The 19,271-nt window shown below is 35.8% G+C and overlaps 1 protein-coding gene across 6 annotated transcripts in view; it reads right to left on the bottom strand.

Moving 5' to 3' along the window:
- The window catches only part of NF1 (neurofibromin 1), a 249,204-nt gene that overhangs the window by 18,727 nt on the left and 211,206 nt on the right, over positions 1-19,271 (bottom strand). For 5 of the 6 annotated variants that reach the window (XM_081269998.1, XM_081269996.1, XM_081269999.1 and 2 more), the window contains 10 exons: positions 17,447-17,573; positions 16,334-16,465; positions 15,243-15,378; positions 13,233-13,390; positions 11,020-11,142; positions 10,498-10,628; positions 10,218-10,318; positions 8,329-8,471; positions 7,928-7,974; positions 6,278-6,494 (listed from right to left, as the gene is read on the bottom strand). In XM_081269998.1, the coding sequence (XP_081126124.1) occupies positions 6,278-6,494; positions 7,928-7,974; positions 8,329-8,471; positions 10,218-10,318; positions 10,498-10,628; positions 11,020-11,142; positions 13,233-13,390; positions 15,243-15,378; positions 16,334-16,465; positions 17,447-17,573 (1,315 nt within the window). Of the gene's footprint in view, positions 1-6,277; positions 6,495-7,927; positions 7,975-8,328; positions 8,472-10,217; positions 10,319-10,497; positions 10,629-11,019; positions 11,143-13,232; positions 13,391-15,242; positions 15,379-16,333; positions 16,466-17,446; positions 17,574-19,271 lie in introns of those variants that run through there. The other variant, XM_081270001.1, reaches the window with a different exon arrangement.

The raw sequence follows: 19,271 nt of genomic DNA, 5'->3' as shown, positions 1-19,271 counted from the left end.
TAAAAATAAACACTGAAAATGGATCATAGGCTCATTTAAAAATACAACAAACCTCTCATATCTTTTTGAGGTAAAATCTTAAATTTTTGCCATAACACTATTTAAGAAATGTCCCTTTGAACTATCCATATAATTAAAAACAATTTTTTTTTAGCTGTAAATGGACACAATACCTTTGTTTTTATTTATTTTTATGTGGTGCTAGGGTCAAACCCAGTGCTTCACAAATGCTAGGCAAGCGCTCTACCACTGAGTAAAGCCACAGACCCCATCCAAATAATTTATAGTACAAGATTCAACATAAGAAATATCATAAATGAGGTCTATGCACACCTGCCACCCTTACTACTCTGAAATCTCTTGGAGACATATATCCTGCCTTAGTAGAAATTGTTAAACAGCCTGAATCAGAAAGAAAGAACTTAAAACCAAGAATGAGATCCATGGGCAAAAACTTTCTAGTCCCTGGTGACCAGGGCCTCGCCCATCTTTAAATATCCCAGAGTATCTAATGCACACCTACAAAATAGGTGTTTAAATGCTTACTGCTTTAAATTACAGTGCAAAAAGTGTTAGGAGACCCTATGATAGAATAGAAATTTTAATACTTTGGAAATGGATCTATTTCACTTTTTAATAAGTATTAAGTCCATGTAATTCTATTAGGATTTTTATTTCTACTACACTTGCTCTTTAATAGCTAAACAGGATGAAGGAAGACTACACTTGAAATGCATAAAGTATTCAACATAAGACTTTAATTTTAAAAAAATTAGCTGGGAAAACCACACAAGGCTTGGGTTTACACAAAGAGATAGTTCCATAATTGCCTTTTTTTTTTTTTTAATTAAAGGTAGACAGGTTTTATTTTCTAGTTTTAATCCTGGTTCTTCAATTCAGTCAAACTTAGCTACACTGGGCCTCATAAGGATCAACAGATCACATCTGAAATATTCTTTTATATCATGGAATAAAGTATTCTCTTCAGGATGTTCTTAGTAGCATTTGAGAAAAGCTGAAGAGGCAAAGTTGTAAGTCCATTTAGCTAATGGGTTACAATAAACACGATTTCATGTGCACTGAACTCTGGGTTCAGAAGACAATCATTTATGCATTACTTTAAAATGTAGAATTATGAATTTTCAGAGATAACTAGTTTAAGTGAATATGACTTCCTCAAAGCTGAAGACTGAAGTGTCACAACATTTTTATTTAGGTGAGGTCTCTAATGCTGAAGGGCAAGAATTGGAGTGAGGCAGAAGAAGTTAGTTCATCATCTTATCTAGTTGATCTGCAAGCAAATGAATGCTGGAGACCAAAAGAAAATACAATTTAGTGGCTGAACCTGTTATGCACCAAAGCAGGGTCTTGCCTGACATGGAAAGTTTGCAGCAAAAAGATAGCTTGTGTGAAGATCAACTTTTGCTTTTTTAAATAGGCAACAGAGCCTCTGACTGCTTAAAGCTCAGTAGGCATGGTGCTAGTTGATGCTGGGTAATTTGATGGCAAGTCACTTATTCTCTATTTCAGCCAGTGACACAGAGCTTCTTTAAATGTAACTGCTTAGGAATTGGCTGCTGGAAAAGGAGATAAGGAAATATTTTTTGGTTTCTATGCAATTAAATAGCAAAGTTGAAATGCTAGAATAAGTTAGGAATTTGAATAAGATACACTGCTTTGGTAGCTAGGTGAGGTGGTGAACACCTGTAATCCCAACAACCAGGGAGGCTAAGGTAGTCGGATCATAAGCTCAAGACCAGTCCCAACAATTTAGTGAGGCCTTCAGCAATTTAGCAAGACCCTGTCTCAAAATTAAAAAATTTAAAAAAGGCCTGGGAATGTGGCTCAGTGGCAAAGTGCCCTGGTACCAAAAGATTTGTTGCTTCTTTTAGTTCTTTGTCATCAGCAAACTCAACCCATAAAGAAACAAGGAAATAAAGATATAAAATTACATGGGAGATCAAGATGTGAAACAATATATATATAATTACCATGAGAGCAAACAATAAAACCATAATAATTATTTATGAAGAAATTAGGATCCTTTTGTGGAGATAAACCCACAATTTAAAAAAAATATTTATTTTGTAGTTGGACACGATACCTTTATTTTATTTATTTTTATGTGGTGCTGAGGATCAAACCCAGGGCCTTGCATCTGCTAGGCGAGCACTCTACCTCTGAGCCACAACCCCAGCCAGAGCCCACAATTTAAAAAAAAATATTTTTAGTTGCAGATGGACATAATACCTTTATTTAATTTATTTTTTATAATGTTGTCCTGAGGATCGAATTCAGGGCCTTAGGCAAGGCAAGCACTCTACCACTGATTTAAAATCCCATCCCCATAAGCCCACAATTTAAAGATACAAAGGGGCTTTCTAGGAAAGTCACTATGGAAAAGTAACTCCAAACACATGTAGTAAATGAGGCAAGCAACACACTTTAGATAGAGGGGAGGTGTGAACGCTATGATTTAAATATTTCCATTATTTTTAAAACTTCAGTTTCTTTTGGGAGTACTCAGAGATTTCCAGGGTGTTAGCAGTCTATTCAGGCAGTCATCTTTGCAGAACTACTAGGGGTGACATCATTAGTTTGGAACCATAACCAAAACTTTATGTGCTGTCCTTTTTTTTTTTTTTTTTTTTTTTTAAATGGGACTGGGGATTGAACTCAGGAGAATTCTACCACTGAAATACTCCTACAGTCCTTTATTTTATTTTGAGACAGCGTTTTGCTCAATTGACTGGGCTGGCCTTGAATTTACAAACATCCTGTCTCAGCTTTCCAAGTAGCTGGGGTTAAGGCATATACCATCAGGCCCAGTATATTCTCTGGTTTTTAAAAACAATTCTTTTTTATTTTTTGGAGTATTGGGGACTGAACTCAGGGATGGCTCTACCACTGAAACACATTCCCAGCCCTTTCTTAATTTTTATTTTGGGACAGGGTTTTGATAAATTGCCAAGGCTGATCTTGAACTTGTGATCTTCCTGCCTCAGCTTCCCAACTCTCTAGGATTGTACCTGGTTTAAGAACAATTCAAAATAAGAAGTTATAGAGTAAGATTGTTCTACCAAAGCAAGTGGTATGGCTAATGTCCAAATACATTGGACATAAGCAATTAATTGACTAGCAGGGGAACCTATACTAATACCTTACTCTTAACCTGATTTTTTTTTTGTCTCCATTACATAAGATGGACAAGAATCTCCCTAACAATTAGTCTGCTTTAAAAAAAAAAAAAAAAGGTCAATGAAAAAACTAATCATTTTGATATGTTTAACACCATTTTTGCAGCCTAAGACACAAAAGTTTGGTCAAACTAACCAAACTTTAAAAGTAGGAGGAGTATACAGTTTATTTATTTATTTTTCAGTGCTAGGGACTAAACTCAGAGCCTCATGCATGCTAGGCAAGTGATGTACCCAAGTTGCACTCCAACCCATGTGAATTTTCTAACTCTAACCAACTTTAGTGGTTGATAATTCTAAACAACAAAATAACCCAGAAAATAGGGAGCTCCACAAAAGAAAACGTTGATTTTAGGTTAAGGCAGCAGAAGCAATGAGATAGAAATACACAAATGAAGGAGAGAAGGAAGGGGAAGGAAAGAGAAAGGAAAGAAGATGACAGATAAACAGAGAAGGCAAAAGAAAGAGTACAGCCTTGGTTCTAAATAGAAGCTGTGGGATAAAGCAATTAACCCAATGCTTCTAAAGCTCAGTTTCCTCATTGCATACAACACTGTTAGCCTAGAATTAAATTACCTGTATGGCTCTCCAGTTCAGAACTCTTAAGAATTTACGTGAGTGTGGGGGAGGGGAGGGGAGTAGAGAAGGAAGTATCCAGTGGCTGCAGTATAGGTAAGAAAGTAAATTTAAGTTCTTCCTGGCCTGGAGGGCTGAAATGATGAAAATGGGGCAGGACCACAGGCAGATCCTAGATAGTATCAGACTTTTACTAAAACATTGATTACTGGAGGGTCCCCACTCTTGGAGTTTCTGGTGCAGGAGGTCTGGGATGAGACTCTAGCATTTGTAGTTCTAATAAGCTCCCTAAAGATCCTGATGCTGCTGGTCTGAGACCAAACCTGAAGAAATAATGTCCTAGAGAATAAGTGACCAGGGCAAATGACCATGGTTATATGGAAAAAAAGTTGGGCAGGCTCCTCTTACTTTGTGGGGGAAAAAGAATTTCCTGTGAAAGTATTGATAAATAAATGTTAAGAATATAAGGGCTGGGGTTGTGTCTCAGTGGTACAGCACTTGTCTACCATGTGTGAGGCACTGAGTTGGATCCTCAGCACCACATAAAAAGTAAATAAAATAAATTTATAAAAAAAGTCGAATATAGGGCTGGGGATGTGGCTCAAGCGGTAGCGCACTCGCCTGGCATGCGTGCGGCCCAGGTTCGATCCTCAGCACCACATACAAACAAAGATGTTGTGTCCGCCGAAATCTAAAGAATAAATACTAAAAAAATTAAAAAAAAAAAGTCGAATATAATTATTTGACAAAATGGTGTATATATATATGCATAATATCCTAGATGGTCTCATTCTAAATCTCATGCCAAATTCTTCATATTCTTCAAAAGTATTGTAGAATTTGAAATGTTAATGCAATACTGGGATTATAAACTAGATAGTCTTTTTATGGCCCATGACCATAACAGAATAGCTATATCATTTGAGATGATACAATATTTTACTTTATTTTATTTTTTGGCAATACTGGCGATTGTACCCAGGGCCTCACGCATGCTAGGCAAGCACTCTACAATTGAGCTACATCCCCAACCCTTTTTATTTGGAGACAGGGTCTCATGAAATTGCTCTGGCTGGCCTGGAATTTATGATCCTCCTGTCTCAGCTTCTCAAGTAGCTGGGATTATAGGCATGTGCCTCCATGCTCAGTGTTATTATTTGACTTTTAGAAAAACAAAACAAAACGAACTAACACTTAAAAGAACTATATAAACTATCTAAAAGGACTTCCTTTCAGAATGAGGTGTATTACAAGTGACTATTTCAGAAAATGGAACTTTAAAAAACAAATCCTTGAGATTTTTTTTTTTTTTTTTTGGTGAACCCAGCCCCTTATTCATGCTAGACAAGTGCTCTACCACTGAGCCCCTCAAATCCTTCTTTTATTGTAACCATTTTAGAAGGTAATTTTTCTAAATTGAAAATATGACCTAAAAGAAAGAAAAAAGGAACAAAATCTATTTTCCTTCATTGCCCACTGTCATTACAACACCTACAACAGCATCAGTTCTGTGATGAATGGTACCTCTGGGGTCACCCAGAATTGTTTACAACCTTTCACTCTGACAATGAACGAGCCCAGAGTTCTGCAGATTTGCCATTTCTACTGTCTTGTTCTTGTTTATCTCAATCCCTCTGGCGGTATTAGGTTTTGCTGTTATTTCTGTGGTACTGAGGATTGAACCCAGGCCTAAAAAAATACCAGGCTAGTGTACTACCACTGAGTTATATCCCCAGAACTTAAATTTTACTTTTGAAACAGGATTTCACTACATTGCTCAAGCTGGTCTTGAATTTATAGTCCTCCTGAGTAGCTGGGATAAAAGTCATATGCCACCACACTCAGCTATTATTTCTCAGTGTATTGACCTCTAAGTTGCATGCTAACTTGGCATACTTTATCTACTTGGACCTAAAAATGACTCTAAATGAGGACTATATTTATGATTTAGAGGATTTTTTTTTTAAGATGACTTTTTTGGTCTGGTTGTTTGTTTAAACCTAGATAGTTTCAAGATTGTTGGGTTATTGCTTGTAGCAAGAAGTGGGGTACTATCAGATTTTGTGTGTGTGTGTATATATATATATATATATATATATATTTTTTTTTTTTTTTTTTTTTTTTTTTTGATGTGGTATGCAATATTAGAGACACAGAAGTCCTTAGGGGAATGTATGGTATACTAGTAAAAGAACTGTAGTTATGTTCACTTAAAGGGTAATGCAACTTAGATTACCCTTCTTACCCAAACTCTGAAAATCCTATCAACCCTGGAAACCTATGTGAACACTATGAACATTTCACTATCTTACATACAATTTGTTAGAAGGTAGAAAACTTTATAGGGTTAACAACATTTAGCTCAGGTACAAGGTAAAGAAGAAATATAAGGTGAATCTCATGAGGAAAAGGTAAAACCTGTAATAATCTGATCACAAGGGAATTCCTAATGTTGGTAACTTAATCTTATTGCTTAAAGTCATATAAAGATCACATTTACTGACCTGGGGAATGCTGGGAAGTTGCAAGTGAGGTCATGGAATTAGAGAGGTTAAGGTTGGCAGTGATACTAAGCTGGCTCTGCAGTGCAGGAGGGTAAGGAGATGTGGGTGTCAGGAGGGACTCCTCACTGGTTTCTTCATCAATTCCAGGCAAGTACGTGTCAATCAAGGCATCAAGAAACTTAACAATAAGCTCAGCATAGTCTGGGATTTGTGTTTGCTGTAATGGAAAATAGGAAATTATTTTAGCTCCATTAAAAAAAAATTCCCTCTGAAGCCAAAAAAAAGGTTAATTTTTATTTGGGGCTTAATTTATTATTTTTCTTCCTTTGTCTGTTATAGATCATTAAAAAAGGGGGAATGGAGTAATATTTATAGACTGGCTTACAATTGGGAATTTTATTCAGCTTACGCTTAAAGCTTCCAGATGAACCTACAATTTCTGAAAGCCATGCACAGACTGAATTTAATACTAAGACAATATAATCATCAGGAATGATGTCTAGCCAATTTTCCAAAACAGAGAAAATGAGCAGAGAATCATCCCAGCTGCTATTTATATTCCACTAACTAGACACTGCAAAGAGCTCTGAGGGTTATGGCAATCCAACTACAAAAGCTTATTTCTGGGACTTCAGGCCTGCTTTTTTTTAGTGAAAACCTGTTCATATCAAGAGATATTCAGTCATAGTTAAAAGACAATATAAACTAAATACCCAATTTTTAAAACCAGAACAAGGTTTAGATAATTCATATTAACACCCCTCTACCTAGAACCCTGCACCAGGAATGTCGGGGAAAAGAAATAGAAGTCCTGCCTTCAAGGAACTTCCATCAATTTGGAGAGAGGACATATACAGAGAAAATAATTAAATACAGATTTATGTAGCAAATACAGATTTATTAGCACTATAACAACTAATGCCAATCAAAGAACAAAATGAACAAAGAGGAATGAATCTAATGCAACAGCTGGATGTCAAAATATCTTCATAAGATAATGATCCTTGCTAGTCACAAGATAGGAAAATAAATTTTACAATGAACAACTTTCCTAAAAACACTGTGTTTAATTATGTTATGCACATGCAGGAATATGGCATAATGAATCCAACTATTATGTATAATGCACCAATAAAAACAAATGAATAGGGCTGGAGTTGTGGCTCAGTGGTAGAGTGCTTGCCTAGCACATGTGAGGCACTGGGTTCAATCCTCAGCACCATATAAAAATAAATAATATAGGGCTGGGGTTGTGGCTCAGCGGTAGAGCGCTCACCTAGGCGTGTGAGGCCCTGGGTTCGATCCTCAAGCACCACATGAAAATAAATAAATAAAGGCGTGTGTGTGTGTGTGTGTGTGTTTTCTTCTGTGTATTGAGGATTTAACCCAGAGGTGTGCTTTATCACTGAGCCACATCACCAGTCCTTTTTATTTTTTATTTTGAGACAGGGTCTCCCTAAGTTCTTAGGGCCTCAATAAATTGCTGAGGCTGGCTTTGAACTCATGATCCTCCTGCCTCAGCCTCTCGAGTTGTTGGGATTACAGGTGTGTGCCATTATACTCAGCATATTATGTGGTTTTAAAGCAGAAACATTCATGTGGATAAAACTGTTGTTTAGTCAAAAATAAGAGAAAAATATTTTTTCTTACCTTTGAAAAAGGTCCTGCAAACCGCCATAAACCATTAAAACCAAAACCTGCAACAAATCAAATATTTCTCTTATAACAAGATATCTTTTAACCATAACAGAAATAATTAAGTTGTATAGCTCATGGGTAAAACCTGTGCATGCACACATTGAAAATATTTTAGAATCAATGTCAAAGCAGACTAAAACTTAATTAAAATAAACTTAGTATAAAACCATATTTTAATAAAATTAAATATTAAACACAAGCAATATTGAACACATAATTGAGTAAACAAATGGGTTATATAGGAGAAAGTATGAAGCAGCCTATCCATTATGAAGAATTCTCTAGTCAGTGCATTCTACAACAGTGCACACATTAGCAAATTCATCAATCATCCTTCTGATATATTTATTTACTTTGCAGGTAAGATGTTTGGTATTGTGGTGGGGATTCTTCATGGTACACCACACTCTGCACAATTCCATGGATTGGATTTAACAAATTTGGATCTTGGCACAATGACAATAAGGTGTTGATCTTAGAGTCCAACAAATTATGCCTAAAAAAATAGAAGTCAATAAAGGAACATTTTAGGTGATTTTTAAACTAAAATATTTGTATGATATATATTCCTCAGAACAAAGTGACAAAATTGAAGGAAGATGAATACTTTTATTTTGGGAGGGGGGTACCAGGGATTGAACTCAGGGGCACTCAACCACTGAGCGACATCCCCAGCCCTATATTTTGTATTTTATTTAGAGACAGGGTCTCACTGAGTTGCTTAGTGCCTTGCTAAGTTGCTGAGGCTGGCTTTGAATTCTCGATCCTCCTGCCTCAACCTCCTGAGCCACTGGGATTACAGGTGTGCACCACAGTGCCAGGCTGAGATGAATACTTTTAACTTTCTGGTACTCTTCTATATTTCCCAAATTTTCTATAATGAATTTATGTGTTTGCTTGTTGGGTTTGTCTTTCATTTTAAATCATCAGGGAAAATACAGTAAAATCAAACAACTAGAGGTGTCATATAATCATTTCTAATCATACTTGTGGTGAATGTTTTTTCAACACAAGGTTGGAGTCTGCCTGCCATTTAGCATGTTTTAGAACCATCTCTTTTTGCTGACTGCTGATATGTACCCAGGGAGTTAAAAAACTAAATTTAATACTAATTAGTGCTTTAAAATCCTGAATCTAGCTGGGCGTGGTGGCACACACCTGTAATCCCAGTGGCTCGGGAGGTTGAGGCAGGATCTTGATTTCAAAGCCTGCCTCAGCAAAAAGCAAGGTGCTGAGCAACTCAGTGAGACCCTGTCTTTAAAGCGGGGGTGTAGGGGGGAAGGATTCAAATTTAATATTATTTAAAAAAAATTTTTTTAGATGTTGATGGAACTTTATTTTATCTATTTATTTTAGTTGTATATGGACTGAATTCCTTTATTTGTTTTTATGTGATGCTAGGATTGTACCCAGTACCTCACACATGGTAGACAAGCACTCTAGCACTGAGCCACAACCCCAGCCCAATTGAATATTATTAAAGAAAGCAAAATTAGTTTTGGGGAAGTGAAATATATGATCCAATGGAATCTTAGTAAGAAGCTATTTCTAATCCTAGCTGCACTCCAATAATAAAAAGAAATAAGATCTAACTATATAAAATTTAGAAATTTAAAAACAAGATTAACCAAAACTAAGGAAACAATTATGCTACATAGAAAGCATAGATCAGGAATAGAATACCCTAAATTTCTTTGGGTTCTTTGTGGGGTTTTTTTGTTTTCAGTGTGGGGGAGGGACTGGGGATTGAACCCAGGGGAGCTTTACCACTGAGCTGCATCTCCAGTCCTTTTAATTTATTTTGAGACAAATCTCATTATGTTGCCCATGGACTGGCTAAATTGCTGAGGCTGGCCTTGAAATTGTAGTCCTCTTGTCTCAGCCTCCTCAGTCACTGAGATTACAGGGTTCCCCCATGCCCAACTTAAGTTAGCTTTATCATGCCCATTTAATGCTATATTTATAAAGCATTTGACATAAAGACAGGTATAAAAGTTAGCTAAAAATAAAAGGAGTGCTGTCTAGGCATGGTGGTACATGCCTGTAATTCCAATGACTTGGGAGGCTGAGGCAAGAGGATTTCAAGTTTGAGACCAGTCTTGGAAACTTAGAGACCCTAACTCAAAAAAAAAAAAAAAAAAAAAAAAAAATGCCAGGGATATAGCTCAGTAGTAAAGTACTTCTGGGTTCAAGTCCCCAGTACCATAAAAACAAAAATAAAAAAACAAAAGGAAATACTTACACAACAGGAAAAACTTTGGGGAACACAACACTGGCCTCTGCTAAGTATTCATAAAGAATTCGTTGATCAAATTCATCTGTGGTGTATTTTACCAATGTAGCCTGCCAAGATGCAGAAAAGTAAATAAACATTTAAAAAAATTTTGTGGCTGGACTGTTATCTGTTTTGGTGAGAAGTAGATGATCTTTCTTTCATGCTTTTAATATTAAGGGGCTCCTAACAGTAGACTGGAATAAAAATTTGAGGGGGAAAAAAATTCTCAAAAAGTAAAAATCCTTACTAGAACAGTAAGAAGAAGCGCTTGGATCTTCGGATCAGTAAGTACTTCTTCATCCAAAAGAACATTTGATTCAGACACTGAAACTTTACGCAAATGTGAGTGCTGTTGTGATGAGGAAATCCTCTGAGTTTCTGCAGTAAGATATGGATTAACACAATCAGCTGTATTAACAGAGCACGTAGACAACCATTTTGCCTAACATATTTTCATGTCACTTCTAAAGTTCAAAAGGTTTTCAGTAGATACTTTAAATATTAACATAAACATCATACAGAATTACTATTCATCTACACAAAAATTTGGCTAGCTATTTACAATGCTGTGTATAATATATTTGATTACTTTTTACACAGGTTTCAGGATAACTGTCATTTTAAGGACTGTAGAGCTTATCTTACAAAAAAGGATTTCTATATTGCATCCTGAAGATGTAAAGACATGGATGGAAAGTAAATACAGCTTTTCTATACTCTCCCACCTTATTGTCAATGATCTAGATCAAATATTAACTTTGTTTCTCACCCATTTCATAATCAGTTTCTGCTACTCTCCTCATTTTGGGGGGTGTTGTGATCCCCGATTCCATTTCTTGCCTTTTAGGAGCCTTTGTGTCTGATATCAAGTGATCAAAACTTTTCCTTGTTCCTATAAACAAAAGTTACAGAATATGGAATTTAATTAACCACAATGTCTATGAATAAGAATATGCTAAAAAGAAAAACGCTTGGATATAAAGTGTTTAAGATGTTCCTGCCTTAGCACAGAGCTACATCATTTTTTGCTTGGACTACTGTATTAATCTCTTAAACAGTTCCCTAGTCAAAATCTCTGCCTATTTCTCCACATTGCTTCCAGAAAGTTTCTAAAAAGTAAATAAAATTTGATCATGTTCTTACTTACTTAAAGATCTCTGCTTGATACATGGTAAGGCTAAATCTCTAAATCTCTGAAGAGGGCACATAAAATCTTTCACAGTAAAGTTCTGATTCTTCTCTACCCTCATTTTCTACACCATTCCCCATGATGGCATAATGCACTGTCTGTTCTTTCCTAACTTCTTTAGTCAGGCAATTCCTCCTTTCTCTTGAATAAATGCCCTTCTCTATCCTGTGTCTACCTGGCAAACATATATTAAATCTTCAAGACTTGGTTCAAATGTTATTGCAGCTTTCCCATAATTTCCTCAAGACCTCAGTTTCCCTATTACATCACTGTAATGGCTCCTGGCAGATGCTATTGATGCTGGTGAGCTGACTATGTCTTGGTCATGAAACTATAAGCTCCTCCAGGGCAGAGACCATAAATTTTGCACCCTGAACATGCACTGAATGAATTCAATACCACATTTTCTCTGGTTAGTTTTTCACTTATGGCTTACTTGGCATCTCTCATCAGTCTAATTTTCACTTGAGCATTTAAGATGCAAACCATTGCATATTTGCCTCATTAGTAGTTGTGGGTGTTAATTCTGGCATTCAAATCAAGGGAAAGGGGGACAACTTCCTTGACACAAAAATCCAGAATTACAAAACACAAAGTAACCAGGAAACTCCTAGAAGATTATTTACCACAAAGTATTAACAGAAAAGAACTCAAACAAAAAGTAACAGACATCTCTGTGACTAGTAACAGTGATTATCATTCACAGTTTCCATTTCTTTCATGGTTTACTGGAAGGTTATTTATTTTGTACTTTGTTGTTTGTTTACTAATTTCCTTATGAACACAAACATTTTTCCAATACTACTTCAAGATATTTAAATATGTTTGCATGGATAACTGAAATTCCACTGAACCATTCACAATGCTGGTCATAGAAATAGATACCAACATATTCTAGTAATAATGAAAAGTTCAAAGGGAATACAGAACTGCTTTGCATTTCCTCTGTGATGTGAGGTGGATCAGTGGGCTCTTCCAGGAATTTACTTTCAGTTTCTGAAACAGAAAAGGATCTTATAGCATTTTAGGTGTATTTTTCATAGACGAATGTTGGTAGAACTGAGCAATCTTAACTCTCAAAAATTAAACCTTCTTATAATATTGAAAAATACATTATTTTACTTTTTGTCATTTCAAAGATAACATGGGAAATACTATTATCATAGCTTCATACCATTTTGGTGTATTCTGCTTTCAAATGATAATTTTGCAAAATATCCCAAAAGCCCAGAGTATACCAAGACTCTTTTCTTCTTGTAGGTGTCTAATGGTTTTCCTATTCCCATTGCCTGCTATCCACCCAAGGGAAAAACAAGAAGAGTTGTAGTATTTAAAGAATCAGGAAATAAACAAACCCTTATTTCAAGGTCTCATTTGAATTTCTCTATCTCAATTGACAGTGGCTTAATTTATCAAACCCTCTTATAACTGGCATAAAAAAACTTTGCCACAGTGAGCTGGATGTGGTGGCGCACACCTATAATCTCAGCAGCTGGGGAGTCTGAGACACAGTTCAAAGCCAGCCTCAGCAACTTAGCAAAGCGCTAAGCAACTCAGTGAGACCCTGTCTCTAAATAAAATACAAAATATGGCTGGGGATGTGGCTCAGTGGTTGAGTACCCCTGAGTTCAATTCCCAGTACCAAAAAAAAACCAAAGACTTTGCCACAGTGAAACAGAAAAATTTTGATAATATAAAACAGTTTCAAATAATCTTTTCAAGTGTGAAAGCCTCTGATTGTTTTCCAGAATAATACTACATTTAAGAATTGTACAAAATTAAGATAAACTAACCAAGCAACTTTTTAGTGTTGGCCTGAGAAGGCTGCCCCATGTCCAAACTCATGGATTTTCTGGCTCGGGGACTGGTTTGGCCTACGGTTGGATAGCTGGCTGCAAGGTACCCTTCAGAACCTTTGGGAGAGGACCATGGTTGGTTCTCCTTTAGTGTCCTAAGAGATTTAATCAGAAAGAATTAATTGACATGGTGACAAATACAACCAATGTTTGCCCATTCCAAGTAGCTGTTCTATTACTAATGACAGCAATTAATATTAAAACTGCACTTTAAAGGGCTTTACAGTACAAACTCTGAATGGATTCCCAGGAAATATTAACTTCCTTGCCATGGTATCTTGTACATAGTAGGGACTCACCAAAGGCTAAACAGAAAGAATTATACTACATTGATTGTATTCATTGCTTTTCTTGTTAAACATTTTCACATTTTTTTTTTTTTTGGTGCTGGGGCTAAAGCCCAGAACCTCAAGCATGCTACACAAACACTCTACAACTGAGCTATATACCTAGTTCTTAATTAACTTTTTAAATTGACAAGTAAAAATTGTGTATGTGTATGTATACACGGAATAACTAAATCAAACTAAATAACATGCATTATTTCACATATTTATAATTTACTTGTGGTGACAACACTTAAAATTTACTTTCAGCAATTTTCAGGCAGACAATAAACACAGACAATTAAACAGATCACTATATTGTATACTTCTGAACTTAAATGCACTTAAAAAAAACCCTTTATTTACTAATTTATTTTTATGTGGTGCTGAGGATTGAACCCAGTGCATCACACATGTTAGGCAAGCGCTCTACCACTGAGCTACAACCCCAGCCCTGCACTGATTTTTTAAATAGAGAAAAATCAAGTTTAGGCAATTATTTTCTTGGTTTAAATACCAAGAAAATCAAACTTTAAATTATTTGGCTTGATTGGGAACTGTCAATCAAACTTTGACAGGGGAACTGTCAGGCAAACTCACTTTCTCCTTTCCATAACAAAAAGGACAGAAGAAACACAGTCATAAAATGGCTAATGAATAAGACTACTGCATATCAAGTATATGCAGATAAATTTTGCATACACTGTTAAAAATCTTATTGGGAAACCGTGGAGGGCTTTTTTATTAAAAAGCAGAAAGTTAATAAATTGAATAATATAAGCTCTACAAATAAGAGATTCTATGTTCAATGTTGTATCTAAACCTTAAAGATATTTTTGTTTAGAGCTGGGTGTGGTGGCGCATGCCTGTAATCTCAGCAGCTCTGGAAGCTGAGACAACAGGATTGCCAGTTCAAAGCAAGGCTCAGCAAAAGTGAAGCACTAAGCAACAAAATAGGGCTAGGGATGTGGCTCAGTGGTCGAGTGCCTTTGAGTTCAATCCCCAGTACCCAAAAAATTAAAATTAAAATTAAATATTTTTGTTTAATTGAAAATGCCAAAAATCCCCAAATGATGTCATTTCATCTAATTTCTCCAAGTTATACTGAAAAATATACTACCTCAAATCACATATAACATTGAACATAATTTCATTGATTTTCATCTAAATCTGTACTAAAGAAAGCTTCTTAATGACTTTAATGTGATACAAGTAAACACAATTTTTGTGTGGGCATGCATGGTTTTACAAATCTACATGGTTTAGCTTCTATCATGAAATATGCAACTGTTACTTCTATTTCATCCTGTTTTTTCCAAGACCCTTTGCTGCAACCTAATCCTTTCAAATCATCTGTTATTCAACTGGTTTGTGCTTAACAAAGGCAAACTAATGATAACATTAACACAATGAGACTAGAATGATAACTATCCTATTTCTAACTCATAAAATATTATATATTTATAGTTTTGACTTCCTAGACTATTATTTCACTTCCTTGACTATCTCTAGATTCCCCTCTGTGTTATCTTCTAGATGATTCTGCCACTTGCTTTCACTGGCATTGGAAAATTGAAACTTGATTATAATTATGTAATTATGGAAGAGTAAGTCCACTTACCTATAGCTGGGATCACCATGATGAATGGGATACGTATCCATGGGAACATTTTCCATTGAAATGTCAGTAAGAAGAAGGGACTTTCTATGTTTGAGGCTACAGCGACTTCGAACCTCTTCAGACACTGTGAGTAAAGCTAAAATAAAAGAGAAAGCAGATTAAAAAATTTAACAAGTCACTAGTGTCACCTAAAACAGGATACATTTCTAAAGAGGGTAACACCTGTTAAAGGTGCATCTAAAAAGCCCTAGAGTATGTGAGGTTCAGGGATATAAACCTTAATGACAGACCTGTTCATCTGTTTTGGAAGGCTACATAAACATGAAATATACAAAGAGATTTAATAAGCACCTTTTTTTTTCAAGGGCTTAAATGTACATTTGATCTCAACAAATAAAAAGTAGTCAGGGCAGGTATTATTAAGTTCACTGAGGAAAACACTCAAGAGATGTTAAATGATTGGCTATGAAATAAAAAAGTTGCAACAAATGGAACCTGCTAAACTGGGAATCAGCACTTGCCACTGAACAACTACATTCAAGAACTGTGAGAGTGCTAAATGTTGCTGAGCAAAGAAACAAAAATTAGAAAAGAGCAAATAGGGGAGGTTTAATGGATTAGTATGGATGGGGCAGACATTTCAGATAAAATGGCATGAGGAATAACTTTTGAAGAGGCAGAAAGTCGCTACTAAGAGATGGGAAGTAGATTAACTTAAAATAGTCCACCCATTTGGAGAAATATAAAAAATTAGGCTTATGAAATTTAGATAAAGAAGGTAGAATCAGAGTTGCTTGAGGACCTAGGATGCTAGCCTGAGGCGTTCAGATTTTATGACAAACCACAGGGAGCCACTGTTGTGTTCTGAACCAAAGATGACAAAAGGAACACATTCCAGATTTTATTAGGAAAAACATTTTGGCAAAACTTTCAAAGTTTTAACCACATCAAAGGACTGGCCTATGAACCTATGAATTATTTACTCTGCCAATTAGCCAGCTGAAGGACCCATATAGGTAGGTATTTGTACTTTTTGGTTTTCCTAAGATAAAGTTGTAGCAATATTAATTTTGTCTGTTTCTTGTTTTTACCTGCCAAGTAAGCCACACTCTGCGTATTCACCTCAAATTTGTCACAATTTCTATGTTTATTAACCAGAGTTAGTAGTGTATGCAAAATTCTGACTGTTCTTGCAACAATGGCAGGTGAAGGATGCCTGTACCCTATAAAAAAATAAAAACAAATAAGATGTTAATTTATCCTGTTAATATTTTCCACAGGAATTTTATAAGGAAGTAAAATCAAATGTATACGTTTACAGTGGTAGGTATCCATCAGGTAAAAATTAAGGAACTTCTATGATCCCTCATGCCTAAGAATGATTTAAATTGATACAAAACTGGAGACTCAAGTTCTAGCTTGACACTCACTCAAAACACTATGCTATTCCTAATAACCACAGTTTCTGATCATGACTGCATCATATTATATTCACTGCTATCAAGTTGTGAAGTCAGCAATGAAGAACAAAGCCAGGTCAGAAAGTGAAGGATGAGGAACAGCTGACGAGCACTGGCTATAAGTAATACAGGAATCTGGAGGAGTGGGGATAGGATCAGAGAGATGAGGCTCTGTGGTATAATAATGGTACTGATCTATAATACACTGGAAACAAGCTGAAAAAAAATCTGTAATCAAATCTGTACAACAAGATTTTCTAATATAAATTAACCAAATAACACTGATCTACAATGTCTTGTTTTGCTAATCAACAGAATACTTAAGTACTATTACTAATAACATAGTTATTAAAAGGCTCAGTATGTAGAATTTCTTTTTTGTTTGAAGGGGCTGGGTTTGTTATACACCTAGCCCTAGTACTTAGGAATTTTACAAAAAATCAACTCTTTTGCATTTTTTTTTAGAGCAAAGTAACAATTTATTTTTGAAACAAAGAAAGTGGAGCTCCTAAAGGAAGGAATCCCAAGTGGGTTGCCATCTTCTGCTTTTTAAGTAAATCTGATACTTGATATGGAAATTAGGCTCTATTAAAATACATACTGAACAAAATATAACTCAATAAGACAAAATTTGGATTTAAAGTAAACATATGGGTTAAATTATTTCAAGTAACCAATTATTTTAATTACTTCCAGCTTCTAGGTAGCGCTTCATACTAACATTCTGACATAAGGCCTCTCTACCTTTCAAGAGGTGTCCCACCAGTGCAAAGTTAAAGTTAGAATTGAAATTAAGTCCAACAAAATGATCCATTTGCTTGCAGTGCCATTCCAGAGGATTCCGGATTGCCATAAATACCTCTTCCGGACTCTATTGAAAATAATCATGAGAGAATTAATGAAGTTCACACAGAAGCTTCCTTCACTTCTTTGCAGGGGATCTAACCCAGGAACTCATCTATGCTAGGCAAGCACTTGGTCACTGAGTTACAGGTCTAGTTCAGAAGCTTTCTTTAAAAGGTCACTTATTTAGAGTTTCATGGCACACACCTGTTATCCCTAGCTACTTGGGATTGCAAGTTTGGGACAGCCTCAGTAACTTGGTTAAACTGTCTCCAAAAAATAAAAATAAAAAAATAAAGTCTGGGATGTACAGCATCCCTGGGTTTAATTCCTAGTGCCTCCCCTAAAAATATACACCAATGATTGATTTTTGTGTTCAATAGTTATGACAAGTAATCCTTTAAGTTGAGAGAAATTATTTTCAGCTACAGAAAACCACAGAAGAATATTAAAGATCTTAAAAATTAATTAGTACAAGATGCAAGATAGTCAAGCACTTAAATAAGACAGTAGAACAATGAAATAGCATTTATTTATTTATAATACATAATTTTTTATTTCAGTGTAAGTTTATTTTGGGTATGTAGTTTGTTCCTCCACCTACTCCCTCAAGCTGGGGCTTTGCATGTTGTCTAGGCTTACATTAAACTCCTGAACTAGGAACTGGGTTTAAAGCTCAGTTCATAGCACTTGCCTAGTACACGTGAGGCACTGGGTTTGATCCTCGGCATCACATTAAAAAAAAAAAAAATAAATGTATTGTGTTCATCTACAACTAAAAAACAAAAACAAACAAAAAACCCAAATTCCTGGACTCAAGTGATCCTCCTGTCTCAATCTCCCAAGTAGCTGGGCCTGGAAGCGTGAATCTATGAACCCAGATATCATCCTGGTGACTTTTAACAAGCTTTATTAACTGATTTCTAGTACTTTAGGGCCCTAGAATAGTTTGGATTTAAAGTAAACCATATGGGTTAAATTATGGGACATAGTTCCTTCTACTGGGCTCTTTCTGGCTTTGAAAATGCCAGATACTTCCTTTTTTGGGGGGTTCTGGATATTTAACCCAGAGGTGCTTCACCAATGAGCTACATTCCCAGCCACCCACCCTTATTTTTAAAATTTTGAGCAGGGTCTCACTAAGTTGCTGAGGCTGGCTTTTAACTCATGATCTCCCTGTCTTAGCCCTCCAAAACACTGGGATTACCAAGGCAGACATTTCTAAGATACAAACACTTCATTTGCAAATATTCTTTCTTTTTTTTTTCCTGTGGTGGTGTAAGGAGTGAACCCAAGGACCCTTAATTACTGAGCTATAATCCAGCCCTTTTTACTTTTTATTTTGAGATAGGGTCTCACTAAGTTTATAAGCCTGGCCTCAAACTTGTGATCTTCCTGCTTAAGTTTTCTGAGTAGTTGGGATTATAGCCATGTGCCACTATGCCCAGCTACAAATATTCCTAACATACAAATAGCCTATAAGTAGATATCACTTTGACCACTATTGTCCCAAGACAACTCCAGAAAAGAACAAAAAGTTAAGAAAGAAGGGTTCTAGTTCCGAGCTAGATATATGAATCAGGACAAGTTACTTAACCATTGTTCCTTTGTATTGGTAAAATACTTTCAAACTCTAAGATTAATTTCATTTCCAGTTGGGTGTGGTGGCATATGCCTATAATCTTAGCTATTTGAAAGGCTGAGACAGGAGGCTTTCAAGTTTGAG

The sequence above is a fragment of the Spermophilus citellus genome (genome assembly GCF_964194105.1).
Source record: "Spermophilus citellus genome assembly, chromosome: 17".
NCBI lineage: Eukaryota > Metazoa > Chordata > Mammalia > Rodentia > Sciuridae > Spermophilus > Spermophilus citellus.
Note: the sequence above shows the minus strand (reverse complement) of the source record. Positions and strands in the feature narration are given on the sequence as shown.